Source organism: Hipposideros armiger, unplaced genomic scaffold, assembly GCF_001890085.2.
Source record: "Hipposideros armiger isolate ML-2016 unplaced genomic scaffold, ASM189008v1 scaffold_981, whole genome shotgun sequence".
In the NCBI taxonomy this organism is placed as follows: domain Eukaryota; kingdom Metazoa; phylum Chordata; class Mammalia; order Chiroptera; family Hipposideridae; genus Hipposideros; species Hipposideros armiger.
Window position 1 is genome coordinate 314468 of NW_017732331.1, and position 18885 is coordinate 333352.

Genomic DNA, 18885 nt, shown 5'->3' on the forward strand with positions numbered 1-18885 from the left:
TTTATCTCTGTTGTTGCTGCTGCTTTTTGAAAATGGAACCTTCTCGTCCATTGCAATTTCTAGCAGATTATATGTTTGTATGTATTAAGGCTATTGGCTTTTCATGTTAATTTTATATATAGCTACCTTACTAAATTATCTCATTTGAATCAGTTTTATTTGTTAGATCTTTTGTGTTTTCCAAGTCTACTGCATCCATATCATCAGCAGAGGCAGTTTTTGTTTCTTCTTTTCTAATCCTTGTATCTCTAATTATTTTATCTGTCTGCTTATATTGGCCAATAAATCAACATAATATCAAATAAAATAGAGATAGTGGATATCTTTGCCTCTTTCCTGGGTTTGGTGGAGGAAAGAAACTATGGTTTCAATATTAAGTAAATTAAGAACTGTACAGGTTTTATCACATTAAGGAAGCATCCATTAATTCCTATTGAATGCTTTACATAAAAATGTTTATTGAATTTTATCAACTAGATTTCTGGAGACTAAGGAGATGATAACATGTTTGTTTTCATAGATGTTTATGGATTCCCTAAAATTGAATTATCCTTGCATTCTTGGAATAAGCCTCACTTGATCATAATGTATTCTTTGTTTTTAATGTGCTGTTAGATTCAGTTTGCTGAATAAAATTTGGGAATTTTTACTTTTAATAACTTTTTAAAATTACAGTTGACATGGAATATTATATTAGTTTCACCTGTACAACACAGTGATTAGACATTTATATAAATTACAAAGTGATCACCTTGATAAATCTAGTGCCCTTACACTATACACAGTTATTACAATATTATTGACTATATTCCTTATGCTATACTTTTTATCCCCATGACTATTTTGTAGCTACTAATTTGTACTTCTTAATCCATTCACCTTTTTCACCCATCCCGCAACCCCCTTCCCACCTGACAACCATCAAAATGTTCTCTGTATCTATGAATTTGTTTCTGTTTTGTTTATTTATTTTGTTCTTTAGAGTCCACATAAAAGTGAAGTTATATGGCATTTGTTTTTCTTTGTCTGACTTACTCCACTCAGCTTAATACCTTCTAGGTCTATCCATATTTTTGCAGATGGCAAGATTTCATTCTGTTTCAATGCTGAATAGTATTCCATTGTATGCATATATGTACCACCTCTTCTTTATCCATTCATCCATTGATGGACCCCCAGGTTGCCGTCACCTCTTGGCTATTGTAAATAATGCTGCAATGAACATATGGATGCACAAGTCCCTTTGAAGTAGTGTTTTGGGTTTCTTCAGAAAAATACCTAGAAGTGGGATTACTGGGTCTTTCTTTGTCTCTTGTTATTACGGTCTATTTTGTCTGGTATAAGTATTGCTACCCCAGCTTTTGTTTTGTTTTGTTTTGTTTCCATTTCCATGAAATATCTTTTTCCATTCCTTTACTTTCAGTCTGTACATGTCTTTTGATCTGAGGTGAGTCTCTTGTAGCCAGCATATGTAAGGGTCTTGTTTTCTAATCCATTCAACAACACTATGTCTTTTCATTGGAGCATTTAATCCATTTACATTTAAAGTAATTGTTGATAGAGATGTAGTTATTGTCAATTTATTATTATTATTATTATTATTATTATTATTATTTTAAATCTTTTTAAAATTCTTCTTTTTAAAGAAGTCCTTTTAACATTTCTTGTAATATTGGTTTGGTGGTGATGAACTCCTTTAGCTTGTCTGGGAAGCTCTTTATTTCTCCTTAAATTTTAAATAATAGGTTTGCTGGGTAGAGTACCTTTACTTGTAGGTCCTTGGTTTTCATCACTTTGAATATTTTGTGCCAATCCTTTCTGGCCTGTAATGTTTCAGTTGCAAAATCAACTGACAGAGCTCCCTTTAGGTAGCTAGTTGCTTTTCTCTTGCTGTTTTTAAGATTCTCTCTTTGTCTTTAACCTTTGGCATTTTAATTATTTGTGTCTTGGTGTGGGCCTCTTTGGGTTCATCTTGTTTGGGGCCCTGCACTTCCTGGGTTTCTATGTTTATTTTCTTCAATAGTCCCTACACCTGACCACTTATTATTATTTAAAATTCATTAATATTAACAATGTTGAATATAAATTGGAGATACACTCTTTTGCCTTTCTGTGTTTCAAATTAAATGGAAAGATTATAGGCTGGTATAATTGGGTCAAAGGAAATTCCCATTTCATACTTTACTAGATACTACTGTGTTCTCAGAAAGGAACAGTGAAACTTTTAACTGGATGTAGAATTTCATCAATTTCTTTTTACTAGAAAAGATACTAAAAGTTTACCTTATTGTGATAAGACAGGAGAAAACATTTCTGTGGTTTTCGTACTTCAGGATAAAAGTACAGACAACATGAAAAGCACTGTAAAGAAGCTCAGATAGGGGAATCAAGGTTACCAGTATACCACTGGTGAGTTATATTATCATGATTTTAATGTCTCTATTTCTCATATGTAAAGAGAGACTAAAATTTTGAAGCTTACAGAATTATTATGATCATTCGAGATAATGAATATATAATTGTTATATATCTTAGCATATTGCTGCTGAAGTGAGCACAAATTTGTTATATAAATGTAAGAATTATAGCTTCATAGGAAAGTCTGTTTATAGTTGTAATTATTACAATCAGTTAATATTTAAAAAGAAAACTACTCACTTAACTTGTACACATAATATTTGATCTACTATGGGGAAAAAAAGAGTTAATTCATCCAGGTGAGATACAGCAATAAGGAGAGTAAATTTCTGAGTGCTATAGTGGGTCCTTTTGTACAAGACCTGGAGGCATTCCGACCCTTTCTCCCTTTCCTGCCTCTCAATATAGAAGCTGAGAAAGTATCATCATATACTCACATTTTTAGTCTCTTTTGTAGGTAGGGGTAAAATTGGTTCCAGCATTCAACACCTAAAGGGATGTTTGTGGGGAGAGGGAATCCTTTGGAAATTTCTCTTCACTCAGAAAAGAAAAGGAGAATAAAGAACATGTGGTACATATATACAACGTAATACTATTAAGCCATAAACATAATGAAATATTGCCATTTGTAACAAAAAGGATGGATCTTGACAGTATCATGCTAAGTGAAATAAGTCAGATGGAAAAGAACAAGAACCATATGAGTGCATTCATATGTGGGATATAAAACAGAAAGTAATGAGCTAACAAATAAAACAAACAAACTCAAAGATACAGACAAAAGAATGGTGGTTCCAGAGGAGAAGGGGGATGGGGAAAGGCCAAAGATAGTAAAGGGAGTCAAACATATTGTGATGAAAAGAGACTAGACTTTTGGTGGTGAGCACACAATGGAGTGTACAGATATTTTATTATAAAGTTGTACACCTGAAATTTATATAATGTTACTAACCAATGTCACTAAGTTAAATTTTAAAAATTCAATGCAATAAAAAGGAAGACAATCTGTCCTATTCCACTTCCTTTATTTCCTGTCTTTGAACATAGTTGGGTAAGGACATAATGCTTGTAGTGGGGATAGCCACCTTGAAGCAATGAGGCAACATGTCAGCATGGCATCTTGCAAGTAAGAGTCAACATTCTAAGAATGGCAGAGTAGATAGATGGAGAAGAATCTGGGCCTTAATGAAACTGTTGAGTCAAACCTAGAAACATGTATTACCAGAATTCTGAGATAAAAAACAAACATCCTTATAGTTTAAGCCTCTGATAGTCACATTTGCTGCTGCTAAAAGCACCTTAACCTTAACTGAAATAAGTAAAAACCAGTGCTTTACAAGGTATTACCTGTTGGGTTCCTTGTAACAAGTCTATGAGAGCTTTCCCTTCCAGAATGCTCAGGGCCCAAGATTTGGCTAATCCTAGAACCCAAATACCAGAGCCTAGCCAGGGCAGAGATGACCCTGAATAGTTACTGCCTTTATAGCCAAAAAGCAATTGTTTTTCTGTCTTGAGTTAGCGTAGTAAGGAAAAAACAAACAAACAAGCAAAAAAAGCCTAAGAACTAGAAAATTCAGCTGACTGACATGTTATCTTTCTTTCTTTCTTTCTTTCTTTCTTTCTTTCTGTCTTTCTTTCTTTCTTTCTTTCTCTTTCTTTCTTTTTTTAACAGATGAGAAAATAGGAGGCTCACAGCATAACTTAATAGTAAATAATAGTGCAAAGATTTGACCCACTGTCTAATTTCCAACTAGACTCATTCTAATTCACTAACACTATGCTCCTTCCCTCCTTCCACAGGGGAAGGACTGATTCTACCCATCCATGTAGAACTGCTTGGCCATCCAAGATATATTAAATTACAAAAAAGGGAGTAGACAAATATTATACTGTGATTACAAAAGGATTTTGACTTTTATAGAAGAAACTGGACAAACTTTGGGTTTGTTTAATATGCAATATGATAGATTAATAATGCATGCTGGCTTTTTGACTCGTAGCAAGAAGAATTGAGCTGCGGCTTCTTGCCATTCTGGCATATACCAAGACTGAGTTACACCCTACAGTAATTATGATACATAAAAGAAAAACATTATTTTGAAATTGTTGTGTTAGACCCAAACTCATTGTGCAAGCTGATGCCAACCACATATAACAAAAAGAAAATTAAATTACTTGAGAATGCAACCCTAAGAAAAGTAAAATCAAAAAATGATTATGTGTGCAATTTAAGAAACTGCAAGGTGATGGGCCTCCGCTATTTGGATTCTAGTTCAAAAGAGGAAAATGGTGCTCAAGAAATATTGAAGAGATTTTGTTTTCCAAAAATGTATCTGGATGAATATTGGCAATATGTAAGCATATATTCTCTCATCTGATGGAAGATAATAAAAAAACTGCCCATGAGACAATAGTTCAAGATGACAATTTTTTCACCACCACTAATGAAACAGCCTCATTACTATTGAGATGACCATGTTGTCATGGTAGTCAGTGATTTCTAGAACCACATATCAGGAAGTATTAAAAAAGTGGGGAGGACACAAGAAGAGTCATGTTCATAGAGTCAGCACTATGCTTTTCAGAAAAAATATATCATTTCCGTCCATGTTGGAATATAAACACACATACACCCTTTGAACTAAGAGTTAATACAACTAAAGTATAAATTTTATTTTTTTAGATTCACTGGGATTTGGGATGATGCTGTATTTAAGACAAAAAGAAACAAGAATAGTTTTCTAGTGAAAAATATGATTATCAAAATAGAAAATGCAGTGGAGGCAGCGTAGAGTACACTGGCTATGAGAAACAAACAAAAAACAGAAAGAGTGAATTAAACGGTATTATTCCAGAACTCAGGAGAAAATAAACAAAACACATAAAGTGATAAAAAGACTAATGAAAGAATAACAAATTTGGGGACAGATGTGAGAAAACCAATACATGTAAGTAAAGCGATTCTGTAAGGAAAAAAGAGAGAATATAGAATATCAAACCTGCAGAAATAGTAGATAAAATTTCCCTAAAACTAGACATAACTTGGAGACATTAATTAATAAAATTCAAAGATAATGAAAACAACCTGCAAAAACTTGAGTTGAAAAAAATTATTGAAACTAAATCAAAATTACTTTAGGTATTAGACTTCTCTGCTAAAACCTTAAATGCCATAAAAAATTTAAGTAAAAATATTATTTATTACCCAATGAATTAAATATCCCCAAAGTTGTCATTACATAAGACAGCAATAAGTAGATGTTTAAAGACATTCAAAGTCTCTGAAAGTATACCACCGTAACAGTACCCTCTCTCAAAAAAATTAGTTGAATACATTGTTTAGCTGACTAGAACATAAACTGAATCAAAATAAATGATTCAGGTCAATAAGAATATTAGTATAAAAGAAGTTGCAGTGAATAATAAAATGAGTAGAATAATATGTTTCTTTTTTAATAGAAGACCTTGTGGCAAAACTACTTACAAGTTTGTACAAACACACACACTATAAAAATCTGTGTTTTAACAAGTGAAGAAGTTGACCTTTTAGAGGTTTGACTCAGCATGATGAAAGAAGGAAAAACTAGAAACCACCCAAGCACTTAAAATACTTTTCAACATACCGAGTGGTACCTAAATAAATACTTCTGCAATAATAATAATAATAATAATAATAATAATAAATATATATACAATTTATATATAAATTATATCTTTCTATATATAGATATATTTTTTTCCAAAGTGATGAAAAACAAGTGCCTACAACCCATCAAGGCTATCACTTAAAATTGAAGGCAAGATCAGGAACTTTCCAGATAAGAAAAAGTTAAAGGAATTCATTACAACCAAGCCAGTATTACAAGAAATATTAAAAGAACTTCTTTAAGAAGAAAAAGAGGGAAACAAGCTAACTAAAGAAGATAAAAAATATGAATAATAAAATGGCAATAACTATGAACCTATCAATGATCACTTTAAATGTAAATAAACTAAATGCTCCAATCAAATGTCATAGGGTAGCTGAATGGATAAGAAAGCAAGACCCATACATATGCTGCCTACAAGAGACCCACCTCAGATCTAAAGACACACACAGACCGAAAGTAAAGGAATGGAAAAAGATATTTCACACAAATTCAAGCAAAAGAAAGCTGGAGTAGCAATATTTATATTATATGAAAGAGACATTAAAATGAAGACAATAATAAGAGACAAAGAAGCACATTACATAATGATAAAGGAATCAATCCAACAAAAGGACATAACCCTAGTAAACATCTATGTATCCACCATAGGAGCACCTAAATATATAAAGCAAATATTGAGGAACAAAAAAGAAGCAATTGACAGTAACACAAGCATAGTAGGGGAATTTAACACCCCTTTGACACCAATGTACAATTTTTCAGACAGAAAAGCAACAAGAAATCAGTGGCCTTAAATGACACACTAGACCAGATAGATTTAATTGATATTTTTAGAGCATTTCACTCCAAAGCAGTAGAATATACATTATTTTCAAGTGCACAAGGAATATTTTCCAAGATTGATCACACGTTAGGCCACAAAACAGGTCTTAATAAGTTTAAGGAGACTAAAATCATATCAAGCGTCTTCTCTTACCAAAACAATATGAAACTAGAAACCAATTACAAGAAAAAAAAACTGAAAAATACACAAACACCTGGAGACTAAATAACATGCTACTGAACAATGAATGGGTAAACAGTGAGATCAAGGAATGTATCAAAGACACCTGAGACAAATGAAAATGAAAATAAAACGACTCAGAATCTATAAGACACAGTGAAAGCAGTTCTAAGAGAGAAATTCATAGCAATGCAGACCCACCTCAAGACACAAGAAAAATCTCAAATAAATAATCTAACTTTACACTTAAGGGAACTGAAATAAGAACAGCAAACAAAACCTGAAGTGAGTAGGAGAAAGGAAATAATAAAGATCAGAAAGGAAATAAACAAAATAGAGGCTAAAAAAACAATACACAAGATCAATGAAACCAAGAGCTGGTTTTTTGAAAAGATAAACAAAATTGACAAACCTTTAACCAGACTTATGAAGAAAAAAAAGAGAGATGTCACAAATAAATGAAATCAGAAATGAAAGAGAAGTGACAACGGACACCACAGAAATACAAAAAAAATTAAGAAAATACTAGGAGCAATTATATGCCAACAAATTGGACAATCTAGAAAAAATGGATAAGTCCCTAGAAGCATGCAATCTTCCAAGGCTGTATCAAGACAAAACAGAAAATCTGAACCAACTGATTACTGCTAATGAAATTGAATCAATAATCAACAAGCTTGCAACAAACAAAAATCCTCAACTGGATGGCTTCACAGGTGAATTTTACCAAACAGTCAAAGAATTAACACCTATTCTTCTCAAACTATTCCTAAAAATTCAAGAGGAAAGAAGGCTTCTAATCTCATTCTACGAGTCTACCATTACCCAGATTCCAAAACCAGACAAAGACATTATAAAATAGGAAGGAAGGAAGGAAGGAAGGAAGGAAGGAAGGAAGGAAGGAAGGAAGGAAGGGAGGAAGGAAGGAAAGAAAAAAGGTAGGAAGGTGGGAAGGAAGGAAGGGAGGGAGGAAGGAAGGGAGGGAGGAAGGAAGGAAGGAAGGAAGGAAAAGAAAACTATTGGCCAATATCCTTGATGAACATAGATACAAAAATCCTGAACAAAATATTAGCAAACTGAATTCAGCAATACATTAAAAAGATCATATACCACAATCAAGTGGGATTCATTCCTGGTATGCAAGGTTGGTTCAATATCTGCAAATAAATTAATGTGATACATAACATAAAGAAAATAAAAATCATATGATCATATCAATAGATGCAGAAAAAGTGTTTGACAAAATCCAGCATCCATTTATGATAAAAACTCTTAGCAAAGTGGGAATAGGGGGAACATATCTTAAAACAATAAAGGCCATATATGACAAAACCACAGCTATAACATAGTCAATGGGAAAAAGCTAAAAGCATTTTCTTTACAATCAGGAACAAGACAAGGATGTCTACTTTCACCACTTTTATTCAACATAGTATTGGAAGTCATAGCCACAGCAATCAGACAAGAAAAAGAAATAAAAGGCATCTAAACGTGAAAGAAAAAATTAAAACTGTCATTATTTGCAGATGACATGATACTATATATAGAGAATGTCAAAGATTCCACCAAAAACTATTATATTTTAGAACTGATTAATGAATTTAGTAAAGTAGCAGGTACAAAAATAATATTCAGAAATTGGTTGCATTTTTATATGCCAATAATAAACTATCAGAAAGATAAATTAAGAAAACAATTGCATCAAAAACAACAAAATACCTAAGAATAAACTTAACCAAGGAAGTAAAAGACCTGTTCTCAGAAAATTATAAGACATTGAAGAGAGAAATTAAAGATACAAATAAATGGAAGACTATATCATACTCATGGATACGAAGAATTAATATAGTTAAAATGTTCATACTATGCAAAGCAATCTATAGATTCAATGCAATTCTCATCAAAATATCATGGCATTTTTCACAGAACTAGAGTAAATAATGCTAAAATTTGTAGGGATCCATAAAAGATGCCAAATAGCCATGGCAATCTTGAGAAAGAACAGCAAAGCTGGAGGTATCAAACTATACTATAGCCCGCAGTAATCAAAACAGCACGGGGCTGCCAAAAAAAACCAAAAGACACATAGATCAATGAAGGAAAACAGAGAGCCCAGAAATGAATCCATGCCTATAAGGTCATTTAATTTATGACAAAGGAAGCAATAACATACATTGGGTAAAGACATTCTGTTCAATAAATGATGATGGGAAAACTGGACAGATACATGCAAAAAAACAAAACTAGACCACCTTCTTACACAGTATACAAGAATGAACTCAAAATGGATTAAAGACATAAATGTAAGACCCCAAACCATAAAACTCCTAGCAGAAAACATAGGCAGTAAACTCTCAGACATACTCTGAGTAATATTTTTACTGATACATCTCCTCAAGCAAGGGAAACAAAAGAAAAAATAAACAAATGGAACTACATCAAACAAAAAAGTTTTTGCACAGCAAAAGAAACCATCAAAAAAATGAAAAGATGTCCTACTGAATTGGAGAAGATATTCACCAATGATACATCTGGATAATGGTTTAATATCCAAAATTTGTTATAAAAAAACTGATACAATTCAATGCCAAAAAACATAAAGAATCCAATTTAAAAATGGGCAGAGGACCTGAATAGACATTTCTCCAAGGAGGACATACAGGTGGTCAATAGGCATATGAAAAGATGTTCAACATCACTAATCATCAGAGAAATGCAAATAAAACCACAATGAGATATCACCGCACACCTGTCAGAATGGTTATTATCAATAAGTCAACAAACAGCAAGTGTTGGCAAGGATGTGGAAAAAAGGGAACACTCATTCACTGTTCATGGAATTACAAATTGGTACAGCCACTGTGGAAAACAATATGAAGGTTCCTCAAAAAATTAAAATAGAACTACCTGGTGACCCAGCAATTCCAATCCTGAGTATTTATCTAAAGAAATCCAAAATACTAATTCAAACAGCTATATGCATCCCGATGTTCACTGCAGTGCTATTCACAATAGCCAAGATAAGAAACAACAGAAATGCCCATCGATAGACGACTGGCTAAAGAAATTGTGGTACATATATAAAATGGAAAATTACCCTGCCATAAAAAATAATGAAATCTTACTATTGTGACAACATGGATAGACCTAGAGGGTATTATGCTAAGTGAAATCAGTCAGAGTGAGAAAGACAAATACCATATGATCTCACTTACACATGGAATCTGAAGAACAAAACAAACAAACAAACAAAATAGAAACAGACCCATAGATACAGAGAACAAATTGATGCTTACTAGATGGGAGGATAGTTTTGGGGCTCGGTGAGAAAGGGGAAAGGATTAAGAAGTATAAATTGGTAATTCCATAAGAGTCTCAGGGATGTAAAGTACAGTGTGGGGAATACAGTTAACAATATTGTAATAACTATGTACAGTGTCAGATGGGTAATAGATTTATTGGGGTTATTACTTTGTGAGGTATACAAATGTGTAATTACTATTGTTTTGTATACATGAAACTAATAAAAAAATTGAAAAATATTTTTTTTTTAAAAAGAAAAAAACTTGAGAGATCCACTTCTGGAGGTTGTGATATGCCCTCCCATGGGGGAGCACCACTACAACCCTGCTTAAAAATATTCAAGGGTCAGCCAAGTGGCTCAGTTGGTTAAGAGTTAGCTTAAGAGTGCAAGCTCTGAGCAACAGGGCTTCTGGTTCGATTCCCACATAAGCCAGTGATGCTGTGCCCGAGGTGAGCTGCTGCTGAGCTGCCATCAGGTGGCAGGATGGCTCAGCTGTTGAGAGCACATGATCCTAACAACAAGATTGCCTGTTTGATGGTAGGCTATGACCACCTGCAACTAACACTAAACTGGGCACCTTGAGCTGAGCTACCACCCAGATGGCTCAGTGGATAAAGCATGCACTCTTAACAACAAGGCTGCTGGTTCAACTCCCGCATGGGATGATGTCTGGTGCCCTCCACAACTAAGACTGAAGAACAACAACTTGGCTGGTCCTCCTCCCCAATTCCCCAACACTGTTCCCCTCCCCTAATTCCCCAATTGGAAAAAAAAATTTAAATATGGGTAGGCAGTGTAATTTGATGTCAAAAATTATACTTAATAAGGGAAATATAATGTAAAATATAAATGAATAATACACCATAACACCATTGCACAAATCCATGACTGTATAGTTTAAAATGTAATTATGAGGAAAAAGAAAATACAAATATAGACTGTTAGGAAGAAAACAGAGTGTCAATATAGAGATGGTGGAGTTGTTTAAAAGTTAATAAAATATCATGTAGAAACATAATAAATAGAATCTTGATGAAATGGAAGATTTCCTAGGAAAATGTAAATAAATAAAATGACTCAGAATGAAGCAGAAAGCTAAGTGGATAAATAACCAGAGGAAAAATCCTTATAATGGCCTAATGAGCTCTTACATCTTTGGTCTTTGAACTTAAAAATAGATCAAAGAGTTACCTCTTCAAAAGTTATGTCTTCAAAACCATTGTGTCCAAATGGTTTCATGAATTAGTCTTTTCCAACCTCAAGGCTTTAGAGAATAAAGAAACATAGAGAGCTTGGCAATTACTTTACAAAGTTATGAAAAGCATGACACTAAAATATATAAAGCATAAAAATTAAAACTAAGCTAAATTGTGGCTATGGATTAGAAACAAATCTTAAGTAAAATGATACCAAATGAAATCAAGCAGACTATTAAAAAGTTATACATAATGATAAAAATGAAATTTATTCAACTCCCAGTCAAGATGGTGGAGTAGGTAAATGCTGTGCTCATCTCCTCCCATGACTACATCAAAATTACAATGAAATTATAGAACCACTCTTGGGAGCCACCTGAAGACTAGCCAAACAGAACTCCTATAAGTAAAGATATATAGAAGAAGCCACCTGGAGACTGGTAGAAGTGGTGGAGACACAGAATGGCTGGCCCCATACCCATGTGTGGTGGTTAAGAATCTGGAGGGATTTCTTGGTTGTAGAGGTACCCATTGAAGAGTAAGGGATTCCAGCCCCACACTGGACACCCCAGCCCAGAGCACCAGTGTGGGGAAGAGGAGTGCCCAGAATATTTGGCTGATAAGATCAGCAGGGACTCAGTCTGGGTGAGACAGAGGGCTGCTAGAGTCCCAGGCATCCTTTTAAAGGGCCTGAGCACAGACTCACTTGCTCACACTCACTCTGAGCTCCCAAGAAGGGACAGCAGCTCAAAAACCACCAGCAACATACAAGGAAGAACTGAATTGTCTGGCTTTAGGGCAAGGTCTGTAGGGGCAGCTTTCTCCAGTGCCGGATGAAAAGCCTTGCTCCTTTGCTGAGTCTCCCTCCACATAGCTGGCAGGTGCAGGGAGGTGCCAAGTCTGAGTCTCCATTAACCCAACTAATTCCACTCTCGCCCCACCCTGGTGATTCTCTGAGGCCCCGCACCACTCAATTCATGCACCTGGCAGGAACCTCTTTCAGAGGCTAACCCACACAAAGGGCAAACCTGGGCCCACACTGTGGACTTTCCTAAAATCTTTCAAAGGTCCACAAACCCCAAACAAGCATCAGCTGGCCTTGGCATGCCCTGTACCCCTTACTAAGTGACCCCAAGGCTGGCACTAGTGGCATCCTGTCTCAGTTCACAGCATAACAATTTCCAGGTGCCTATAAACTCAGCACAGGCAGCTACCAACCTAAGATCATTTCATAGGTCTTATCAGGCAGTGAACTTGGCCTGCACCACTCAAGAAGCCTCAGAACCAACACACCAAGTGGCCGACTTCAGACCATACCAGAACACTACTCAATTAATATTACAAATGACACGCCAAAAGGGTACACTTGGCAAGCACATGAGCCTCACTAAGGCAAATCCCACTCTGGGCAGTTAGCCCCCCCAACAGTTTGTCCGCTGAAGTTATGACCAGTCTTCACAACCAGTCAGCCTGAGGGTCAATCCCACCCACTGATATGTCAATGGCAATCAAGGCTCAACTATAACAGGGGGGCATATACAACCTAGACAAAGGACACTCCTGGAGCACCCAGCTCAGATGACCAGAGAGGCTGTGTCACTGGGTCCCACAGGACACCTGCTGCATAAGGCCTCTCTGCCAAAACTGGGAGATGTAGCAGATCTACCTTTTTCACACAGAAGCAAAACCAGGGAGGCAGCAAAATGAGGAAACAAAGAAACATGTCTTAAATAAAAGAATAGAATAAAACTTCAGAAAAAAAAACTAAACAAAATGAAGATAAGCAATCTAACAAATAAAGAGCTCAAAACACTGGTTTAAAGGATGCTCAATGAACTTGGGGGAAGAATAGATTATCTCAGTGAGAACTTAAACAAAGAGATAGAAAACATAGAAAAAGGAGATAGAAAACATAAAAAGAATCAGTCAGGAATGGAGAGTACAGTGATTGAAATGAAGGATACATTAGATAGAATCAACAGCAGATCAGATGAAGCCAAAGATTGAATCAATGATTTGAAAGACAAGGTAGCAGAAAACACCCACGCAGAACAGCAAAAAGAAAAAAGAATCTAAAAAAATGAGGAGAATTTAAGAGGCCTCTGGGACAACATCAAACATAACAACATTTGCATCATAAGGGTACCAGAAAAAGAAGAGAGAGAGAGCTAGAGATTGAGAGCCTATTTCAAGAAATAATGACCGAAAACTTCCCTAACCTGGCAAAGGAAATAGAGATACAAGCCCGGGAAGCACAAAGAGTCTCAAACAAGATGAGCTCAAAGAGGCTCACACCAAGACACATCATAATTAAAATGCCAAAGGTTAGCGACAAAGAGAGACTCTTAAAAGCAGCAAGAGAAAAGCAATTAGTTACCTACAAGGGAGCTCTATAAGATATTCAGCTGATTTCTCAGCAGAAACTTCGCAGGCCAGAAGGGATTGGCACAAAATATTCAAGGTAATGAAAAGGAAAGGTCTACAATCAAGGTTACCCTACCCAGTAAAGCTATCAGTTAGAATCAAAGGAGAAATAAAGGGCTCCTCAGACAAGAAAAAGCTGCAGGAGTTCATCACCACCAAACCAGTATTACAAGAAATATCAAAGGGACTTCTTTAAGAGGAAGAAAAAAATAAGTATGAATTAGAAAATATCACAAAGAAAAATATTTTCATTGACAAAAGCAAACGCATAATCAAAGCAATGGATCAACCAACACTAAAGCTAGTACAAAAGTTAAAAGGCAAATGTAGGATGATCATGTGTAATTACAAAGGTAAATTAAGGGATACACACAAACACACAGAAAAGAAGTAAAAAATAATAACAAAATCATAAGTGAAGAAGGGGTGAGTAAAAATGGTAGTGATTATAGAATGCGTTTGAACTTAAGGGACCATCAACCTAACATAGACTCCTGTAAACATAGCTTAGTACATATGAAGCACGTGGTAACCACAAACCAAAAATATATAAGAAATAAAGAGAAAGGAATGCAAACACAACGCTAAAGAAAGTTGTCAATATACAAGAGAAGAGAGCAAGACAATAAGAAAGGAACACAGAAAAACTACAAAAACAATCAGAAAACAATGACATGGCAATAACTACACCCTTATCAATAATTGCCTTAAATGTAAATGAATTAAATGCTCCAATCAAAAGACATAAAGAAGTTGTACTACATACAATGGAATATTACTCAGCCGTAAAAAGAATGAAGTCTTACTATGTGTGACAACATGGATGGACCTAGAAGGTATTGTACTAAGTGAAATTGGTTGGACAGAGGAAGATAGATACAATATGATTTCACTTATATGTGGAATCTAAAGAACAAAACAAACAAAAACAAAAACCTAGAAACATACTTATAGATACAGAAAACCAACTATTGGTTGCCAGATTTTTTTGGGGGGGCAGGTTCAGGGGTTGAGTAAAAAAGGTGACTGGATTAAGTACAAATTGGCAGTTACAAAATAGTCACAGGGAGGATGTACAGTACAGCTTAGGGAATATAATCAGTAATATAATAACTAGACATGATGTCAGGTGGGTGCAAGACTTACTGGGGGGATCACTTTGTAAGTTATATGAATATCTAACCTCTATGCTGTACACCTGAAACTAATGCAATATTGAGTGTCAACTGTAATTGAAAAATAAAAATAAAAATTTAAATACACAAAAAAATGGAATTTCTTCACTCTACACATATTTATTGAGATTTTCTATGTGCCAAGCACCTTTAGGTGCTGGGGATTTGCTAATAAACCAGATTGGTAACATTCTCCCACTATGGAAAAGAGAGACACACAATAAACACCAGACTACTGAACTGACAAGAGAATGCCACACAGTGATAGTGTCCTGAGCAAAACAGAATGAGATATGATGGAGAGTGGCTTGTGAGGAGAACGTTGTTTGATGGTCACAGGAGGCCTGTCTGAGAAGATGACAAGCTGAGACCTGAATAAGGAGAAGCCAGGAGTTTGAAGATGACAGAAATCGAGTAGTCTGTATGGATGAGCTTGCAGAATGCTTTAAGTGAAAAAAAACATTATGAGTCAGTCTGTGTTACAGTATTTATACTGTGCATCTAAAAATTACCTAGGATATTCAGAACATGTTAACAACAGTTATATTAGTTGGGCAGTTATGAACCATTTTTACTTTATTCTTTGTGTACTTGTATTTCAGATGTCCTTCTACAATAAACATGTTATCATTATAACTCATTCCCTCATTCCCTTATTTAAAAAAGAAATGTAATCTAGCCCTGTTCTATGGCACTGGAGATAAAACAACAACCAGACAAAAATCCCTGACTTATGGAGTCTTACTTTGGGGCAGGAGAGGCAGGGGAGATGAGAGAACAGACTCAAAAAATATTAAATAGTATGTTAGATAGTGGTACGTATCTTGAACACATAAGGCAGCGAGATGTGGTATGTAAGAATGTGGAGAGGAGAGACAGTCTAATCTGAGAGTGGACCATGCAGCATTTTAGGGAAAAGGCTTTCTAAGCAGAAATAAAAACACAAATGCCAAAGGGATAGCATGCTGAGGCCATGAGCTGGAGTGAGTGAGCTGCTAATGTGATAATGGATGGATGATGGAATAACAAGGTCAGAGGCAAGGCGGGGAGGGGTGGGGAAGCAGCTCCCGTAGGGTGATCGGGTCCTCATAAGCACGTTTATTCTGAGAAATAGCAAGGCGTTGGAGGAGTTTGAGCAGACAAGTAACATGATACGACTTTTTAGCAATATCACTTGGGCTCCTGTGTTAAGAATAGACCAAAGGAGGCAGGGATAAAAGTAGGGGAACTCATTAAGAGGCTGCTGCAAAAAATCTAGGCAAGAATGATGAAGGTGTGGACCATAATGATAGTGAAGTTGTGTTCAGATTCTGGGTATATATCAAAAGTAGGGTCAACAGGATTTGCTTATGGATTATTTGTGGCAATGGGAGAAAAAGAAAGCAATGATGATTCCAAGGGTTGATCTTAAGCAACTGGAGTGGCTATTGGCTGAAATAAAGAAAACTTCAAGAGGAAGAGATTTTGTTTGTTTGCATGGGAGGCATCAGTTTTGGACATGCTGAGTTTGAGATGACCACTGGAAATTCAAATGAACGCAACAGAGCATTTGGATATCTGAGTGTAGAGTTCAGGAGAGAGCTATTGGCTGGAGATACACATGTGAGAGTCCTCATGTAAAGATGGCATTTAAAGCCATAGCCTACATGAGATCAACAAAGAGAGGAGTATAGACAAAACAGTAAAGGCCTGGAAAGCTTGTGCCCTGGGACATTCTGCCATTATTAATGCTCCAAGAGAAGAGGAGGAAGAGCAAAGGAGACTGAAATGGAGAGGAGATGAGGTAGAAGAGGGAACCAGAAGAGTGTAGTGTCCTAGAAGCCACGTGAAAAAAGTATATCAAGATGGAAGAAATGACCAGCAGTAAAATGAGAACTGATAAAAGGTCACTTGATTAGTAATGTGGAGCACGTTGCTCTTGACCATAGCAGCTTCAGTAGAGTTGTGATGGTGAAAGTGTGACTTGAGGGCAGGGGGTTCAAGAGAGCAAGGGAGGAAAGAAATTAGAGTTGGCATGAGATTTGCTTTAAATAGAAGGGGAGAACGGGGTTTCAGCTAGTAAGAGCAAGAGAAGACTTTTTTTCTTTAAAGATGGGTAAAATAAAAGAAATTATAAGGGAAAATAGAAGATTTTTACTGGAATTGGAGAAATATAAAAATATCACATTTATTCCAGGAAAAACAAACCACTAATTGGTGGAATATTTTCAGATCTTTGGGCACTTTGCCCCTGACCATCCTCTCTGAGGTCAGAATCAGGAAGAAAGAGCTCAAGGTTTATGGAGAGAAGGAGAGATCTTTTCAGAGCAGTATGACAATCACTCTGGCTTCTATTTATAAGTTGGTCTTATATCGGCTGGTCCTTTACTCTCCTGGGCTTATCTTCCTTGGAATGTCTTGCTCCTCATTGTCTGCTTCTCCTTCCACATCCCAGCATCAATCCTCTGAAATCCAGAGTCAATGGACCCATTGAATTCAGCCTCTTAAAGTAAACTTTATGTGCTTCCAAGAAAATCTTTTTCTTGAAGAAAAACTCAGTATTGCAAATCAGCGTGGTTTATTTTTCAAGGATCAAAAGGCCACAAGCAGTCATACATCTGAGCTAATAGAAAATGCTGGCTCCAGTCATGAGGGATCAAGAGTACAGAATAAAGTCAAAAGGAGTTATTCTCCTGAAATTCTGAAAATAATGATTTCATAAAATGAAAGTCCAATCCATGCAAAGCAGGGTTTGTGATCAAATAAATGTGTTGAACCCTTCATACTAACTTACCTCCCTCAGCCACAGACACATTATGAGCATTTACAATGATGTTACTCTGAAAGATCCAAAAGGAAACAAACATACAGAAAAAATAAGGTGATCTCCCCCTCCCTCTCATTGAACAATTTAGAGCCATCAGACAGGGACGAGTGAAGTGGACATCTGCATGCTCATGCCTGTGGTGCAGAGCCCAAGTGGGGACAGGAAGACATCCATATAGGGAGGGGCATCATGGCAATACACAACTGGTTACCTACTGCAACTGAATTATGGGAGCTCTTTTTCTCTGAGCAGGGACTTACAAAAATGAACAGAAGAAAACTAGAATGAATCATGTGGTGGTAGGTTAGAATTGGAGGTATTGGTATAAATAACTTCATGAATTAAAATTAGAAGTGTAGAAATAAATGCAGATGTAAATGTGTGTATGTGTATGTGTGAGAGAGAGAGAGAGAAAGAGAGGAGAGAGAGAGAGAGAGAGAGAGAGAGAGAGAGAGAGAGAGAGAGAGAGAGAATACAAACCTATATCCCCTTGCTTTGTCTACTGAGAGGGCCTGGAACTGGCCCCACCCACTAGCCATGAGCACAACTAGAGCAGAGATCTTGGCTTCTAAATGTTATCCTCCAGTAACAGTAACTAGAGCTTCTTGAGAAATGGATTATTCCAACACTGTGGCAGGGAAAATACAGATGATCTTGAAATCTTATGGTGCCAGAAAGCAAGGAAGTACACAAAGAATAATAGAGACATGTCAAAAGAACATGGAAACCAACTTGAAGAGGGTTCCACTGGCTAAATCTAGGACAATTTGAACATCAAAATAAACAATGAGAGCAAATGAAATACAATGAGAATCCTTGAGTCCATGCTCATATAAATGAATACATTGAAAGTTTAATGAAGAATGGGATGTGTACATGGTTTTAAAATATCTCCCAACAAAATACTTA

At 35.8% G+C, this 18885-nt stretch overlaps 1 protein-coding gene across 4 annotated transcripts in view; it reads right to left on the reverse strand.

The window, feature by feature from the left end:
* EPDR1 (ependymin related 1) overlaps nt 1–18885 on the reverse strand; it is a 34492-nt gene that overhangs the window by 7341 nt on the left and 8266 nt on the right. The window contains exon 2 of one of the 4 annotated variants that reach the window (XR_002122600.1): nt 2856–2956. The exons of 1 other annotated variant lie outside the window; for it this stretch is intronic. Coding sequence is in view for 2 of the 3 variants with exons in the window: in XM_019631058.1 (XP_019486603.1) it covers nt 5255–5381 (127 nt within the window). In the remaining variant the exon portion in view is untranslated. Of the gene's footprint in view, nt 1–2855; nt 2957–5060; nt 5382–18885 lie in introns of those variants that run through there. 2 more of the 4 variants (XM_019631056.1, XM_019631058.1) reach the window with 2 other exon arrangements.